General features: G+C 38.6%; 1 protein-coding gene across 7 annotated transcripts in view; it reads left to right on the top strand.

Annotated features, from left to right (window-relative positions):
• VPS13D (vacuolar protein sorting 13 homolog D) overlaps positions 1–19,242 on the top strand; it is a 354,551-nt gene that overhangs the window by 205,986 nt on the left and 129,323 nt on the right. For all 7 annotated transcript variants that reach the window (XM_077151248.1, XM_077151249.1, XM_077151246.1 and 4 more), the window contains one exon: positions 977–1,125. In XM_077151248.1, coding sequence (XP_077007363.1) covers positions 977–1,125 — 149 coding nt within the window. The remainder of the gene's footprint in view (positions 1–976; positions 1,126–19,242) is intronic.

The raw sequence follows: 19,242 nt of genomic DNA, 5'->3' as shown, positions 1-19,242 counted from the left end.
GAGCACAGATAGGCAGGTCTCTGTTGCAGCATCATTTTTCACCTATTCACTCCCACCCCCACTCCCCCCACCCCCTTTTTTACTAGATTTAGACATCAGTAAAATCTTTTCTCCTTCCTACAGCTTTTTTCTGTTTCCTGAGCACAGATAGGCAGGTCTCTGTTGCAGCATCATTTTTCACCTATTCACCCCCACCCTCACTCCCCCCACCTTTTTTTTTTCTTTTTTTTACTGTAAGTAGAACTGTTAGTAACTTTCAGCAAGTTTATTAAGGAGATGCATACAATCTTTCTGTCTTTATTTCTAAGGCAACTGAAGCCAAGTGAAAATAAACTGCCCAAATGGGTGTGGGTTCATTTCCAAGTATAAAAGGCACATTGCCTTATTTTAGCCATGTTAATCCTTTTTGCTTTATAGCCTAACAAGTAAAGAATTGTCCTTGATTATCATACATAAGGAATGTATGTCTTAAGAGAGAGGGGGTCTGATGTGTAGTGATATCAGTTCTTTCAAGCCTGAAACCTCTTGCTTTTTCAGGCATTGTGTTTAATTCAAATTCATTATTTAACTGGAGATACTTTTCATTGTGATTTAGTTAAGTTATAGTCCATATCTCTATTTGCATATCATCTTATAAAATCTGGTTTGATGATGATGATGATGATGATGATGATGCTATTAGTTTCTAGAGAGCCTGTTGCCAGCAAGTTCACTGTGCCCTTTGGCTTTCTCACCTGATTGTATTTTCCCAAGTTGACATCTGCCAGGTTGTAGAGAGTCACAAGTTACAAGGCTAAGCTCATCCATTTTTTGATAAACAACATGAAACAGATCTGCTTTTGCAATGATAGTAATATCAGGGTACTGAACCCTCAAATAAAGTAAATTTTCAGGCAGTTTTTTTCAATTTGAATGCAAATATTTGAATGATGAGACTTTAGGAGATTTAATTTTTTAAGTTCTGCATTTTTATTAGAGGTGGAAAAATACGATGAAAGCCTCCATGAAAAGACAATCGAGCAAGGTGGAACACCAATTCGGTACTACTTTGAAAATCTCAAAATCAGCATTCCCCAGATCAAGCTGAGTGTGTTCACCTCCAACAAGCTGCCACTGGATCTGAAGGTGAGCTGCTATCTGGATAAATTTCAAAAGATGACTTTCCCATGCAAAAGAATGAGTGTGCTTACTGTTTGTTTTTTCTGTCCACCAACATCATTTGTAGCACTTTTGCAGGCTGCCTTTTTTTTAGAAGATTTGTTGGCTCATACATATTTCTTTCATTTTTAATGATTAAATATGATCTTGCTTTAAAGATTAAGGGACTAACAAAAGAGAATAAACACAGGGAATTATGTGCAATGCACCTGCTCTCTGCTTAGTTCCTGGCTTATTTCAATGAGGTAAAAGCCTGCTTTTCTAGGGTGTTCCCAGATTCAGGAGAAAAACCAAACCCAAAACATAACTTCCTTGCGTGGCCAAATCCTGACTCCTTCCCACCCCCTACCCACCCACCCCAAGTTCTCTGTTCTCTAAGTACCCACCTTTTCTTAAATGACTGACCCTGGGAACGTTTACCACCTTTAAGGAAGACTCAGCCGTATACTTGCTGAGCTGGGTCTTGTGTACTATTATAACAGGATGTGATACACAGATTATCTTGAAATGCCCTAGACAGATACAATCTAGGCACTATCTTTACTTTCGGCAGTAAAATATATTTTAAGTAAAGGGTGGGGCTAGGATTCAAATCTGCCTGACTCTCAGTTCTCTTATCTTTTTTATTGTACAACACTGCCCCGAGGTCTAGGAGTCCTCACTGCTCACTGATTCTCTTGCTTGATAGACAAAGAAATTGGAGTTCACGGTGTTTTGTTATGAAAACCTGCTTTAACTAGGTAGTGATAGAAGTGGGAGAGGAGCCCAGGTAATTATTAGAAGGTCTCTCTTTCTGCCTCTTTGCAGCTTAGACCCACTGGTTCCTGGTTCTGGTTCTTTGCTCTGTTCCACTTGAAGGTGGTTATCAAGATACCCATCTCCCCACTGAACTCCATTTTAAGATTCTGTTCCGCCTGCCCCATGCTGTCTCCTAAGAGAGTCTCTTCCTGAATAGGATCAGCTAGAGCTTATTGTGTCCAGGGAAATGTGAACCCAATGTTACCAGATCTTCAGATTTTTAAAGATATTGAGCCTGGAAATCTGAGTTTTTATGTGGCATCTCCTGTTTTCTTAAATGTTGGCAACCAAGTCAAGTGTTTTTTTGTTTTGTTTTGCTTTTTTATCCTTGTAACCTAACAGAACACATACATAGGCCTCATGTCGCCCACAGTTTGCCAACTCAGAACTTCTAAGATAGATACATGTGTAATGATTCAGTCATCTGACCAACATCAGATCATTCTGGCGTAAGGACAGGGCAAGGGTGAGTGCCTCCCTGAATTGGTAACATGGGAATGCACAAGCCAGAAGCGCAGGCAGGGCCTGGGACAGCAGTGGTTAGTATGCCATTCTGAGAACACTGCCAGTGTGCCCCTCTTGACTCATTGTCCTGCCTGCTTAATTTGCTTTAATTTCATGTTTCCCTGGAGACTAAGGATACTTCTAATTCGCAGGGGAGTGGGGGAAAACCATGGGAAACCACTGTCTTGCTAATATCCACAAGTATCCACTTGACTTGTGTGACCCTTTGGAATGAGTTTGTTTGATAAAGTTTTTATTTCCCCAGAACACTTGGCACTCACCCAGCAAACCAATAATAAGCATTTTCTGAGAGTCGAGAACTTCTTATATTTTTAATAATCTTACTAAGAAACCCAAACACCTAACAATTCCTTTCAAATTACTCCCAGCAGGAAACTTTTCCCTAGACTGACAAATGTAGTATAATTTTCTGCAGTTGAGGTAGCTCCAGCCCCTCAGTTGTATTATGGTATTGAAGACATACAATAAACTGAAAATCATTTAAGTTGAATGTTTCATCTTGCACTCTATAGAAGGAACATTTTCAAGGCACTTTACAAATGATTGTTACACAAATGAAATGGGGCAGCCATCTTAGGAGATGTGTGGGGTAGGGGGTGGGGAGCATACTGAGTGCAGTAAGGTGATGTTTCAAGCAGGGTACTGGGAATTGGGACTTAAGAATTAAATTCTCAGCTTGTGGAAGTCATCATTTTACTGTGTCTTGAGTTCTCCTAGTGGAGCCTGAAACTCATAAAATACTGTCATTTATTCAAAGAGTTTTCTAACAGAGTAATACCCCTTTATTAGTAGCTCCTAAGAAGGGCAATATGCTCTTCTAGATGAATATGTAATGACTAAAACTATTTGCTTGGGAAATAAGAGTCCTGTCCCAGAACAGGAATCACAAGAGCCTGACTAAAAGGTAACCATGTCTTTGCCATTGAAGGAATAATTATCTTGATTCTCCTGACTCCAGGCCAGAAGTGAGGCTGTCAGAAATTTCAGAGGAAAGTCTCTTTGGGTTTACACTGAGGGTACATTGTTGCCTTATATAGTGTCTGTTCAGAAGGACTCAAAGCATTTTCACATCTGCTATCTCAATTGGATTCTTTACTGAGATGGAAAAAGGGGGAGATAATAGTTCCATTTCATAAATGCAGGGACTATAACCCAGCATTCCTCCCTCCTCCTCATTCTCTTTATTACTCTCAGGTTTGCCTGTTAGAGAGTGGTAGAGTAATATCAAAAATTCCAGGTAGTTTATATATGTTTGTTTGTTTTTAAAGATGAAAAGAGGCCAGGGGCTTTAAAAGGTTTCATAAGGTGGCCTACAGCAGTTCTTTTCCTATTTAGAACATTGGGGGTATTACAAAAGAAGGGCTTTAATTGAGCAATCTTGTTTGGAAGAAAACCCACATTTTAATGGTCCGGGTGGGGGGGTGGGTAGGGATAAGGGGAAATTTCAAACAAAGACACTATTTAAAAAGTCTAAAACTGTCTTCTCAAAAGCTTGAAATAATTTGTTGGGAAACTTACCCTTTACTTTTTTCTTCTCCTCCCTAAATAAAAACCAGATTTGTTAAAAGAAAAAAAAGATCCAGTATTGTTAATTGTATTTCAGAAAGTGCCAGAGAGGGAAATATCCCTGTAGTTTTAAACACTGTCCCAAGAGGGAAATGGGCAAATACCCTGCTTCACATAAACAGTCACTATGTACCATAAATAAACCTTTAAAGAATGAATTCCAGACAGTTTTGTTTAGTGCAGGATAAACTAAGAAAGAAAGGACATAGCCCAGGGAATAGCTTGTGATTTGAGACCTTATGGCTTATGGGCAGGTATTTCTTCTTTCTCTAAAGTTTCTGGAATGCTTCAATGGTTTTTGTCTGGAGAGGTAGGAAGAGACAATTTACTCTTTTTATTGAGAACTTATGAGTGCAGGATTGCATTCTCCAAAATTCATTTTATAAGAGAAAACTGCTACTTAAGTAAATAAGCATCAACTTTGTATACTACTGTGTTTAATTAGTCATTCAGTAAACAGCGAGAAAAGCAGTGTTTGACTCTTTCCCTCTCATCTCTTAGATATCAACTGACCAGTCAACCTCAAGGTGGCAGAATAATTCATGCCAGTTGTAGTGCAGCACATTCAAATGTGGGAGGCCAAAAAGCAGTGAGTGACTAGCCTGAGATCATTTTTACTTCAGGGCCAGAATATTTCCTTGGTTTAGCCACCGTACCTTGGTCATCTAGAGAAAGAATGTCTGTGGTGAGCATTTTGAGAACTCACTAGAAGTTTCAGATTCTTTAGTATACTGTGTGTGGTTTCTCTGTTTCAATGTTTGACTGCCAGGAGGTGGTTGGGGTAAAAAGCTTTTTATCTCAAACCTTTGTTTTGATCTCACTTCCTCTTCTCAGTACCCAGCTTTCCCCGCATACTTACTGCATGGCTCTAGACTTACTCAACCTCAGTTTCTCTAGGAGTGAAAAGAGGAAAACAGTGCATGCTCACAGCATTGCCCACTCACCATCAGGGTGAATTTTCAGGAGAAATAATATCTTTCTTTCTGGCCTTCATGCTTTCCTTTAGTAGGTACTTGGTCTTGTGAAAATGAACACATTCAAGTCTTACGTCTGTTATTAACTAGCCACATGACTTGAGGCCACCCTCCTAACATTTCTGGGGTTTTTTTAATATAAAAATATTAGAGGTTTAGATTGAATTAACTTGATGATGCTCTTAAATCTCTAAAACCTTTTGCTCAGAAATAATTTAGTAGGAGATTATCAATCTGAGGCATTGAGTCCATTGGTCTTTTTTTTATCCTCATCTTTCTAGTGTCCTCTGTTTGAGGTTGCTGACTTCTTTTTTCTTGACTCTTTCCTTTCTGGTTCTCTTCTTACTCCTTATTTGTGTCTTCTCAGTTATTTATTTCTTCGCAGTCTTTTCCACTGTTTTCTTTTGTTCTACACCTTCTCCTAACTCTTACGTTTAAGGGCCAATTTTTTTTCTCTTTATGAACTCTGATCATATCACTTGGCCATCTTCCTCTCAGGTTGTTGTTCTTTTATCTCCTCTAATTTTAGAAATTCTTTATATAAGTTTGTCTTGGATTTAAGTTGCAAGTATTTTTTTTTCAGTTTTTTATTTGTCTGTTCAGAAGCTTTGCTTGTGGTACCTTGTTTTGTTTGGTTTTTAATTTTGTGTGTGTGTGTGTGCTGTATGGTGGAGTCCCATGTCATTCTTTTTCTATGTGAGTGTCCCATTATTGCTGCACCGGTTGTTGAATTTTGTTTGTTTGTTTGCTTGTTTATTTGTTTTGGGAAGTACATGGGCTGGGAATCAAACCCAGGTCTCCTGCATGGCAGGCAAGAATTCTATCACTGAACTGCCCTTGCACCCCTTTTAACATTTTATTTTAAAATAATTTCACACTTAACAGGATCATTGCAAAACATAATTGAAATTTTAAAAAAATTATGCAGAAGGCTTTTATTTTTACAATGTCAAATTTTTCCATCTTGGGCAGGCCATGGTGGCTCAGCAGGTAAGAGTGCTTTCCTGCCATGCCCGAGGACCCAGGTTCAATTCCCGGTGCCTGCCCATGTAAAAAAAAAAACAAAACAAAACAAAAAAAATTTCCATCTTTTGCCTTTTTGCATCTAAATTTTGAGTCACACAAAAAGTTTTCCCATTCTCTGGTTTTAGAAAATTAAACTTCAGAAAATATTTTAGAAAACTTTTTTCCTCTAGTATATGATATCATTTTAATTATAAACATATCCTCCTTCTAAAATAATTTAAATCAGCCTCTGAAAATACATGCAAAAAGATTGAAAAATAACTGAGGAAGTAGCATAGAAAGTCCATTAAATTTCCACATGAATTTTAATGTGTAATGAAGACATTTTAATTCAGTGGGGAATATATGGTCTTTTAAGTGCGTGCTGTTAGACTAACTTGGTAGTCATATGGAAAAATATAAAATAAAATTCGTTCTTCAGACTCTATATAAGGATAGATTCCAAGTGGATCGGAGATATACTAACATTAGCATGGAAAATTGTTCTCAGTTAAAAAAAAACAGTATTCGGCATGCTTTCTAAAAACCTTGAAATATCAATCGTGTTCAATAAAAATATGATTGGAAAATAGACCTTATCCAGCATTGTAGACTGACTTATAGCTGAACAAAACCAGCTAAAAACTGTAAGAAACTCTAGGTAGGGGAGAAAAACTTTTGTTTGAAGGCCAGGTACCAAAATAGCTGGGACTTTAGGGCCCAAGCTTGATAAGAAGAGCAAAATTCTGTAGAGTGAGCCCTACATTTACTCTGCTTAATTTTTTTTTTTAATACTTGTTACAATTTTATAGTCTTACAATATAGAGCATATGAAGCAATGGGAATTCTCACACATTGCTGGTGAAAATACAAACTAGTCTACTTTAGAAAACGGTTTGACATTCTATAGTAGAATCTAAATATTCGTTCTTTTTAACTAGCAGTTCCAATCCTGGGTATATGCTTTTTTTTTTTTTAACTGAGAAACCTTCACACTCATACAGTCCATACATGGTATACTATCAGTGGCTCACAATAACATCACATAGTTGTGTATTCGTCTCCATGATCATTTTTAGACATTTGCATCATTCCAGAAAAAGAAATAAAAAGAAAAAAACTCATACATCCCATACCCCCTACCCCTCCCTCTCATTGATCGCTACTATTTCAATCTACCCAATTTTTTACCCTTCCCCCCATTATTTATTTATTTTTTATCCTTATTGTTTTACTCATCCCTCCATACCCTGTGTAAAAGGAGCAACACAAGGTTTTCATAATCATACGGTCATATTGTAAAAATCATATAGTTAGACAATCATTTTAAAAAATCAAGGCTACTGAATCATAGCTCAACGGTTACAGGTACTTCCCTCTAGCTGCTTCAATACACCATAAACTTAAAAGGGATATCGATATAATGCGTAAGAATAATCTCCAGGATACTCTTTCTACTCTGTTTGTGATTTCTCAGCCACTGAAAGCTTTTCTTTGTCTCATTTCTCTCTCCCCCCTTTTGGTCAAAAGGGCTTTCTCAATCCCATGATAACGAGTCCAGGCTCATCCCAGGAGTCCTGTCCCATGTTGCCAGGGAGATTTACACCCCTCAGAGTCATGTCCTATGTAGGGGGTAGGGCAGCGAGTTCACCTGCTGGATTGGCTTAGAGAGGCCACATGTGAGGAACAAAAGAGATTCTCTGGGGATAACTGTTAGGCATAATTATAAGTAGGCTTAGCTTCTCCTTTGCAGGAATAAGTTTCATAGGGGTGAACCCCAGGATCATGGGCACATCCTGTTGTATTCATTGTGCCCACTGCTTGCAAGAATATCAGGAATTCCCCAGATGGGGAAGCTGAATGTTGCCTCCTTTCTTCCCAGTCCCTCAAGGGGAGTTTGCAAATATTTTTTTATTCTCTGCTCAAATTACTCTGGGATATATCATGGCATTACACTAACCTGTACAAACCAACAGGATCTCATACCCTATTCAAGAGTCCATGCGAAAATGGTGTTCAAATAATCTGATCATACAAGTTAAATAAAATAATGTGCTACCCAAAATATAACTTTTGCACCAAATAAATGTTTTTTCCTTTGGTCTCACACAGAAGTTCAAACTTTAAAATATAAGCCATCATCCTTTACCCTGTATTCTGATTTACCTTAGTTCTATGCAAATCATCTTCATTCATATCTCTAGTTGAAGTCTGATCACTTTTTCACCTTGTTAAACAGTTGCTGTATGGGGGAATGCTGACTTTCATAGGCCATTGCTTTAACTCAGAGCATCAGGTGTCAGATACATACCGGAAGTTTCAGGGAACGACCAGGTTATACTCAAAAAGCTCAATATCTCAAAATTTAGTTAGAACTCTTAAATATATGTGACTGCTGTAAGAGCTTACAAATCTAGGACCCTTTATAATAGGCCCCAACCTAGGATTACGCATGCTCTATATAAGTTTAGTTCTCTTGAGTTTGTACATTAAAGTTAGTCCATTTGGGTGAGGCAAGATAATATTTGTCTTTTTGTTTCTGCCATTTCATTCAACATACTGTCCTTGAGGTTCATTCACAACTTCATTTCCTCTTGGAACTGCTCAATAGTCCACTGTATGTATATTCCACAGTTCCCTCCCCTCCCTTCAGTTACACTGCTGCCACGAATACCAGTGTGCAAATGTCCATTTGTGTCTCCACTCTCAGTTCCTCCAGGTATATACCTAGCAGTGGGGTTGCAGGATCATATGGCAACCGTACCCCAAGCCTGCTGTTGAACCAGTATGCTGCCCCTCGGACGGGTTGCATCTCTCAGTTTCCCTACCAACAGTGAATAGGTGCATCTTTTTATCCACATTTTCTCTAGCACTTGTTTCTCTCTGTTCATTTTTAAACAGTTTTATTTATATATCATACAATCTAACCTAAATAAATACATGCCTTCCCCACCATAATCTATAAGAAGACATATCCTTTTCTTCCACAAAGAATCCATTACCCCTCCTGCTCACCATGACCACCACCAGCTCTCCTACTCCCCCCACTGCCACCCAGCTTGTTGACATTTAGTTTTTGGCATAATGCCTTTGTTACATTCACTGGAAGCATATTACAATTTTGTTGTTGACTATAGAACTGAGTTTGCATTGATTGTACTTTTTCCTGTATACCATGCATTTTTAACACTTTACATTCGTTTTTCCTTATGCAAAAATATACATATATATATATATCATCTTATATAAATATATAAAAAATGTTTTTTTTATTGTCTATTTAGTCACCATCATTGTCCCCTCTCGGCATTCCTGAGTTATACGTCTCAGTCTTTATCCTCTGTCTTTCCTTCTGGTTGCATACATGCACCCAGCCCTTCTTCCTCAACCATACTCATATGCAGCTTCATTCAGTAGACTGATATTATTGTACTACCATCAGATAGTATTGCGCTATCCATTTCTGAATTTTTAAAATCAGTCCTATTGCACAACCTGGGCTGTTTCCATTTCCTGGCAGGATGATCATGTAGTTTTTCTGCTTTGATCTATGGATATGGTATATTACATTAATTGATTTTTTTTGTTGAACCAGCCTTGCATACCTGGAATATATCCCACTTGGTCATAGTATATAATTCTTTTAATGTGCTGTTGGATGCAATTTTCAAGAATTTTTTTGAGGGTTTTTATAGAAGGACCCTCACTTTAGCTGGGCCTACTCCCTTTTTCTTGGGGAAGATTACACCCCTTAGGAAATTAACCCCTTTTACCTGACTGGTTACTCTGTCTCTCAGATATGCTTTAGTTCCATCCTTACCTGGGCAGTGCTGGAGCCTGAGAGTGCTTGCAGTTCTATCTAATGAGCTGTTAAGGAATTAAAAAAAAAAAAAGCAAAAAGTCTTTTCAGAGAACAACCCTTGCTCCCTGGGTGTGCCAATCAAGAGCTTGAGTTGGTACGTGGCTCTGTGTTTTCCCAGACTCTATGTGCCCCCTTTTCTTGAGGTCGAGCCTTTTTCCAGTATTTTGTGCTGTCCAACTCAAAAAGCCTGTAGTTTTATTTTGTTTTTTTTCTGTCACTCCTACCCCCATTCTGCTGAGGTGAAAACTCTTGGTTCTTTTAGTACTTATTCCAGGTTTATCTGTGCTCGGAGCTTGTTTTCAGTATCAGAACTTGTTAATTAATTACACGATGGTGTAGGGAGAAAGCTAGAGAAGCCAAGCAAAAGGTAGCTACTAAAAGGCAGAGAATCAGAATGAACTTTTTGGCACACTTATGGGGCTAAGAAGGCAAAAGTTAAACTCCATTTCTATTAAGAGAGCTGGGGCTTAAGGCACTGTTATCTCACAGAGAAGGGGCATGCAAAGAGAAGACCTGAATACTCTAAGACACTTCTTGTGGAGGCATTTGCCGATGTCTAAGTGACCAAGTCTGAGAGATGCCAAATGAAAAGCAGCAGCCCAGGAGGGTGCTTGTTTCTAAATAAAACTTATAACAACTTTGTGGTGCTGGGGAGACTAAAAGTAGAGGGATGGTTTGATTTACATTAGGGACTACTAAAGGTCTATATCAGGCCCTACAAAGACTGAAACCTAGCCTTGGGGGAAAAAAACATTTAAACCTTGATTAGATTAAAGTGTGTACCTCTTATACTGCCAATCAGAAGCCAAAGACTCATCTATAGTCTACATGTTTTCATACAAAGTGACACATTCAATCACAAGTTGTCAGGCCAACTGAGAGATAGGGCCAAAAGAAAAAAATAGACACTAAAAAAAGACCCCCAAGTTATCCAGATGTTGGTATAATCAGACACAGAATTTAGAATAACTATAAATAATGTGTTCAAGAGGCTTCCCAGAAACTTCTATGTATTAAAACATCAGTTGGGAGGGGCCAAGATGGTGGCTTAGCAATGTCTGCGTTTTAGTTCGTCCTCCAAAACAACTACTTAATAACCAGAAACAGTACAGAACAACTCCTGGAGCCACGATAGTGACCGGACACAGAGCGTACCCCAGTCTGGACCAGTTGGACCAGCTGCGAGTCTCTGGAACCATGAGTTCCGCAAGGTGCGGCGGCTGGCGCCCGGCTCCCCCCCCCCCCACAGGCGGCTTCCTGGAGGGAAAGGAAAGAGACTCTAACAGTACCAGGGACTGAGTCCAACCAAACACCAATTGTGGCATTAATGAACAAATTCGGACTACTAAGAATAGGCCCCTAGCTCAGGTGAAACTGGTCAAGGCGGAGGTCGCTTATTGGGCTACCCGAAAAAGAGGAAAGGGGACGAAACGGAAGTTTTTGTGGCTGTTTCTATGGAGGCTTGGCTGCCTCTGGATCCAGTGGTGGGACTAGTCGGACTGCAACTGCCCCAGGCATACCCAGACAGACTGCTTTCAAGGCTGTCTCCCGCCTGTTCCCCAGAGGAGGGGTGAAGCCCAACTTAGGTGGAACCCCTCTCTCAAGGAATTCAGACCCCAGGGCTTGGCAATTTGAAGCCATTAAAATCAGCCTACACCCACCAGAATGGCCATTATCAACAAAACAGAAAATGACAAGTGCTGGAGAGGATGCAGAGAAAGAGGCACACTTATCCACTGTTGGTGGGAATGTCAAATGGTGCAACCACTGTGGAAGGCAGTTTGGCGGTTCCTCAGAAGGCTGAATATAGAATTGCCATATGACCCAGCAGTACCATTGCTAGGTATCTACTCAAAGGACTTAAGGGCAAAGACACAAACGGACATTTGCACACCAATGTTTATAGCAGCGTTATTTACAATTGCAAAGAGATGGAAACAGCGAAAATGTCCATCAACAGAAGAATGGCTGAGCAAACTGTGGTATATGCATACGATGGAATATTATGCAGCTTTAAGACAAGATAAACTTATGAAGCATGTAGTAACATGGATTGACCTAGAGAACATTATGCTGAGTGAGTCCAGCCAAAAACTAAAGGACAAATACTGTATGGTCCCACTGATGTGAACGGACATTTGAGAATAAACTTGGAATATGTCATTGGTAACAGAGTCCAGCAGGAGTTAGAAACAGGGTAAGATAATGGGTAATTGGAGCTGAAGGGATACAGACTGTGCAACAGGATTAGATACAAAAACTCAAAAATGGACAGCACAATAATACCTAAGTGTAAAGTAATCATGTTAAAACACTGAATGAAGCTGCATCTGAGCTATAGGGTTTTTGTTTTGTTTTGTTTTTACTATTATTATTGCTTTTATTTCTTTTCTCTATATTAACATTCTATATCTTTTTCTGTTGTGTTGCTAGTTCCTCTAAACCGATGCAAATGTACTAAGAAACGATGATCATGCATCTATGTGATGATGTTAAGAATTACTGATTGCATATGTAGAATGGTATGATTTCTAAATGTTATGTTAATTTCTTTTTTTCCCGTTAATTAATAATAATAATAAAAAAAAACAGCCTACAAACTCTCCTCTGTCTCCACCACGCCCCAAGCAGGGAGAGCCTTCCAAAGTTAAAGGAGCCACAACATCTTTTGCTGGTGGGACCCGCAGGCAGACAAGGGCCACATACTGGGCAGGATAAGAAAAACAAAGCCCAGAGACTTCACAGGAAAGTCTTTCAACCTGCTGGGTCTCACCCTCAGGGAAAACTGACGCAGGTGACTCCTTCCCCCTGATAGGAGGCCAGTTTAGTCCGGGAAAACCCGGCTGAAGCCTGTAATACCTATGTAGACCCTCCTAAGGGTGGGGAGGGAAAAGGCACCTTACAAGCAGGACAAGAAACAAGAAAACAAGAACTGAAAAATTACCCTCTGTTAAATAAAACTTAAGCTAAAGGCCCAGAAAAAGCTGAACTGAAGGTCAAAGAACAGATAGACAACAAACTCATCTAGCAAGAAAACCCTAGGTAAGATAAGTGAAAGCAATCTCCAGAATAAACTAATTAAGGTAATTAAATGTCTAGACCCAGCAAAAAATAACAAATCACACCAGGAAAATTGAAGATATGGCCCAGTCAAAGGAACAAACCAATAGTTCAAATGAGATACAGGAGCTGAAAAAATTAATTCAGAATATATGAACAGAAATGGAAAACCTCTTCAAAAACCAAATCAATGAATTGAGGGAGGACATGAAGAAGGCAAGGAATGAACAAAAAGAAGAAATGAAAAGTCTGAAAAAACAAATCACAGAACTTACGGGAATGAAAGATACAGTAGAAGAGATGAAAAACCAATGGAAACCTACAGTGGTAGATTTCAAGAGACAGAGGTTAGGATTAGTGAACTGGAGGATGGAACATCTGAAATCCAAAACGAAACAGAAATTATAGGGAAAAGAATGGAAAGTATGAGCAGGGACTCAGGGAATTGAATGATAATATGAAGCACACAAATATACGTGTTGTGGGTATCCCGGAAGGAGAAGAGAAGGGAAAAGGAGGAGAAAAACTAATGAAAGAAATTATCACTGAAAATTTCCCAACTCTTATGAAAGACTTAAATTACAGATCCAAGCAGTGCAGCGCACCCCAAAGAGAATAGATCCAAATAGACGTTCTCCAAGACACTTACTAGTCAGAATGTCAGCGGTCAAAGAGAAAGAGAGGATCTTGAAAGCAACAAGACAAAAGCAATCCGTCACATACAAGGGAAACCCAATAAGACTATGTGTAGATTTCTCAGCAGAAACCATGGAGGCGAGAAGACAGTGGGATGATTTATTTAAATTACTAAAAGAGAAAAACTGCCAACCAAGAATTCTATACCCAGCAAAATTGTCCTTCAAAAAATGAGGGACAAATTAAAACATTTTCAGACAAAAAGTCACTGAGAACATTCGCGGCCAAGAGACCAGCTCTGCAAGGAATACTAAAGGGAGCACTAGAGACTGATACGAAAAGACAGAAGACAGAGGTGTGGAGAAGAGTGTAGGAAGAAGGGAAATTAGATATGACATATAAAATACAAAAGGCAAAGTGGTAGAGGAAAGTACTACCCAAACAGTAATAACACTAAATGTTAATGTATTGAACTCCCCAATCAAAAGACATAGACTGGCAGAATGGATTAAAAAACAGGATCCTTCTATATGCTGTCTACAGGAAACACATCTTAGACCCAAAGATAAACATAGGTTAAAAGTGAAAGGTTGGGAAAAGATATTTCATGCAAATAACCAGAAAAGAGCAGGAGTAGCTATACTAATATCCAACAAATTAGACTTCAAATGTAAAACAGTTAAAAGAGACAAAGAAGGATACTATGTACTAATAAAAGGAACAATTCAACAAGAAGACATAGCAATCATAAATATTTATGCACCAAACAAGAATGCCCCAAAATATGTGAGGCAAACACTGCAAATACTGAAAAGGGAAATAGACACATCTACCATAATAGTTGGAGACTTCAATTCCCCACCCTCATCAATGGACAGAACATCTAGACAGAGGATCAATAAAGAAACAGAGAAGCTGAATATTACAATAAATGAGCTAGACTTAACAGACATTTATAGAACATTACACCCCACAACAACAGGATACACCTTTTTCTCAAGTACTCATGGATCATTCTCAAAGTTAGACCATATGCTGGGTCACAAAGCAAGTCTCCATAAATTTAAAAAGATTGAAATCACACACAACACTTTCTCAGATCATAAGGAATGAAGCTGGAAATTAATAATAGGCAGAGTGCCAGAAAACTCACAAATACGTGGAAGCTCAACAACACACTCTTAAACAACCAGTGGGTCAAGGAAGAAATTACAAGAGAAATCAGTAAATATCTCGAGGCGAATGAAAATGAAAACACAACATATCAAAACTTATGGGATGCAGCAAAGGCTGTGCTAAGAGGGAAATTTATAGCCCTAAATGCCTATATCAAAAAACAAGAAAGGGCAAAAATCGAGTAATTAACTTTCCACTTGGAAGAAGTAGAGAAAGAACAGCAAAGTAACCCCAAAACAAGCAAAAGGAAAGAAATAATGAAGATTAGAGGAGAAATAAATGAAATTGAGAATATGAAAACAATTGAGAAAATCAACAAAATCAAAAGCTGGCTCTATGAGAAAATAAATAAGATTGATGGGCCCTTAGTAAGATTGACAAAAAGTAGAAGGAAGAGGCTGCAAATAAATAAGATCAGAAATGGAATAGGAGACATAACCTCTGACCCCACAGAAATAAAGGAAGTAATGACGGGATACTATGAACAACTTTATGCTTATAAACACGACAATGTAGATGAAATGAACAATTTTCTAGAAAGGCATGAACAACCAACTTTGACTCGAGAAGAAACAGATGACCTCAACAAACCAATCACAAGTAAAGAAATGAAATCAGCCATTAAGAAGCTCCCCAAAAAGAAAAGTCCAGGACCAGATGGCATCACAGGTGAATTCTACCAAACATTCCAGAAAGAATTAGTAACTATCCTGCTCAAACCCTTCAAAAAAACTGAAGAGAAGGGAAAGCTACCTAACTCATTCTATGAAGCCAACATAATCCTCATACCAAAGCCAGACAAAGATATTACAAAAAGAAGAAAACTACAGACCAATCTCTCTAATGAATACAGATGCAAAAATCCTCAACAAAATTCTAGCAAATCGAATCCAGCAACACATTAAAAGAATTATACATCATGACCAAGTAGGATTCATCCCAGATATGCAAGGATGGTTCAACATAAGAAAATCAATTAATGTAATACACCATATCAACAAATCAAAGCAGAAAAATCACATGATCATCTCAATTGATGCAGAGAAGGCATTTGACAAGATTCAACATCCTTTCCTGTTGAAAACACTTCAAAGGATAGGAATACAAGAGAACTTCCTTAAAATGATAAAGGGAATATATGAAAAAACCACAGCTAATATCATCCTCAATGGGAAAAACTGAAAGCTTTCCCCCTAAGATCAGGAACAAGACAAGGTTGTCCACTATCACCACTGTTATTCAACATCATGTTGGAAGTTCTAGCCAGAAAAATTAGACAAGAAAAAGAAATACAAGACATCAAAATTGGAAAGGAAGAAGAAAAACTATCACTGTTTGCAGATGATATGATACTATACGTCGAAAACCCGGAAAAATCCACAACAAAACTACTAGAGCTAATAAACGAATACAGGGAAGTGGCAGGTTACAAGATCAACATTCAAAAATCTGTAGCATTTCTATACACTAGCAATGAGCAAGCTGAGGGGGAAATCAAGCAACGAATTCCATTTACAATTGCAACTAAAAGAATAAAATACTTAGGAATAAATTTAACTAAAGAGACAAAAGACCTATACAAGGAAAACTACAAAAAACTGTTAAAAGAAATCACAGAAGACCTAAATAGATGGAAGGGCATACTGTGTTCATGGATTGGAAGACTAAATATAGTTAAGATGTTAGTTCTACCTAAATTGATTTACAGATTCAATGCAATACCAATCAAAATCCCAACAACTTATTTTTCAGAAATAGAAAAACCAATAAGCAAATTTATCTGGAAGGGCAGGGTGCTCCAAATTGCTAAAAGTATCTTCAGGAAAAAAAACAAAGCTGGAGGTCTCATGCTGCCGGACTTTAAGGCATATTATGAAGCCACAGTGGTCAAAACAGCATGTTACTGGCATCAAGATAGATATATTGACCAATGGAATCGAATAGAGTGCTCAAATATAGACCCTCTCATCTATGGACATTTGATCTTTGATTAGGCAGTCAAGCCAACTCATTTGGGACAGAACAGTCTCTTCAATAAATGGTACCTAGAGAACTGGATATCCATATGCAAAAGAATGAAAGAGGACCCGTATCTCACACCCTATACAAAAGTTAACTCAAAATGGATCAAAGATCTAAACATTAGGTCTAAGACCATGAAAACAGTTAGAGGAAAGCATAGGGAAATATCTTATGAATCTTATAATTGGAGGCGGTTTCATGGACCTTACACCTAAAGCAAGAGCACTGAAGAAAAATAAATAAATGGGAGCTCCTCAAAATTAAACACTTTTGCGCATCAAAGAACTTCATCAAGAAAGTAAAAAGACAGCCTACACAGTGGGAGACAATATTTGGAAACGACATATCAGATAAAGGTCTAGTATCCAGAATTTATAAAGAGATTGTTCAACTCAACAACAAAATGACAGCCAATCCAATTACAAAATGGGAAAAGACTTGAACAGACACTTCTCAGAAGAGGAAATACAAATGGCCAAAAGGCACATGAAGAGATTCTCAACGTCCCTGGCCATTAGAGAAATGCAAATCAAAACCACAGTGAGATATCATCTCACACCCACCAGAATGGCCATTACCAACAAAACAGAAAATGGCAAGTGCTGGAGAGGATGTAGAGAAAGAGGCACACTTATCCACTGTTGGTGGGAATGTCAAATGGTGCAACCACTGTGGAAGGCAGTTTGGCCGTTCCTCAAAAAGCTGAATATAAAGGCCAGCCCTCGAGAAACAAAGTGAGGAACCCCCACAGGAACAGAGGCTGAAAGCAGCAGAGCCCAGGAGGAAGGGACCAGCAGCTGCCAGCCATGTGACTACCCAGCGGACAGAGGTGTTCCTGACGCATCAGCCTTTCTTGAGTGAAGGCAACCTCTTGTGGGGGTCTGTATTTGGAAATTTTCATCGGTTTAGAACTGTAAACTTGTAACTTATTAAATTCCCCTTTTGGAATTTAAAAAATAAATAAATAAAAGCTGAATATAGAATTGCCATATGACCCAGCAATACCATTGCTAGGTATCTACTCAGAGGACTTAAGGGCAAAGACACAAACGGACACTTGCACACCAATATTTATAGCAGCATTATTTACAGTTGCAAAGAGATGGAAACAACCAAAATGTCCATCAACAGATGATTGGCTAAACAAACTGTGGTATATACATACGATGGAATATTATGCAGCTTTAAGACAGAATGAACTTATGAAGTATGTAACAACATGGATGGACCTTGAGAAGATTATGCTGAGTGAGACTAGCCAAAAACTAAAGGACAAATACTGTATGGTCTCACTGATAGGAACTGACATTAGTCAATAAACGTGGAATATTTTGTTGGTAACAGATACCATCAGGAGATAGAAATAGGGTAAGATATTGGGTAATTGGACCTGAAGGGGTACAAACTGTGCAACAGGACTGGATACAAAAACTCAGAAATGGACAGCACAATACTATCTAACTGTAATGTAATTATGTTAAAACACTGAATGAAGCTGCATGTGAGAATGACAGAGGGAGGAGGGCTGGGGACATAAATGAAATCAGAAAGAAAGATAGATGTTAAAGATCGAGATGGTATAATCTAGGAATGGCTAGAGTGTATAAAAATAGTGAAATGTGCAATGTACAAATTTTAAAAATGTTTTTCATGAAGAACAAAGGAATGTCATCATTGCAGGGTGCTGAAAATAGATGATAATTAATACTTTAAAATGTCACCTTATGTGTGAGACTAAAGCAAAAAATGTTTATTTGTTACAAAATTTATATTTTGACTAGAGCATTTCCTAATATAATGTATATAGTTTGATTGAATGTCATAAGTACTTGGAACCTCAGGTAGGACATGAGGTTTTGTTGGTTTGTCCAGAGTGATGCCCCGATGAATCCCAGGGTGATTTGATCAGTGACTAGAAAAGTATTTGCAAGCCCCCTTCGGGGAGTGGTGAGAGTGGGGAGAAATTCAACTTCCCCAAGCTGAATTCTTTATAGTCTGACAAGCAGTGTGGACAACCAAAGCTGTAGGCTGAGCCCCCAGTCTTGGGGTTTGTTCATATGAAACTTAACCCCACAAAGAATAGGTCAAGTCTACTTAAAATTTAGGCCTAAGAGCCACCCCCGAGAGAGCCTCTTTTGTTGCTCAGATGTGGCCTCTCTCTCCAGCCAACATGACGAGCAGTCTCACCACCCTCCCCCTCTCTGAGTGGGACATGACTCCCAGGGGTGTGGACCTTCCTGACAACGTGGAACAGAAATCCTGGAATGAGCTGAGACTCAGCATCAAGGGACTGAGAAAAACCCTAGAATGAGCTGAGAATTAACATCAAGAGATTGAGAGAACCTTCTCGACCAAAGGGGAAGAGTGAAATAAGACTAAGTGTCAATGGCTGAGAGAGTCCAAACAGAGTCGAGAGGTTATCCTGGAGGTTATTCTTATGCATTAAGTAAATATCACCTT

The sequence above is a fragment of the Tamandua tetradactyla genome, chromosome 2, assembly GCF_023851605.1.
Source record: "Tamandua tetradactyla isolate mTamTet1 chromosome 2, mTamTet1.pri, whole genome shotgun sequence".
Taxonomy (NCBI): domain Eukaryota; kingdom Metazoa; phylum Chordata; class Mammalia; order Pilosa; family Myrmecophagidae; genus Tamandua; species Tamandua tetradactyla.
The sequence above is the reverse complement of the archived record's forward strand: the minus strand, read 5'-3'. Positions and strand labels throughout refer to the sequence as shown.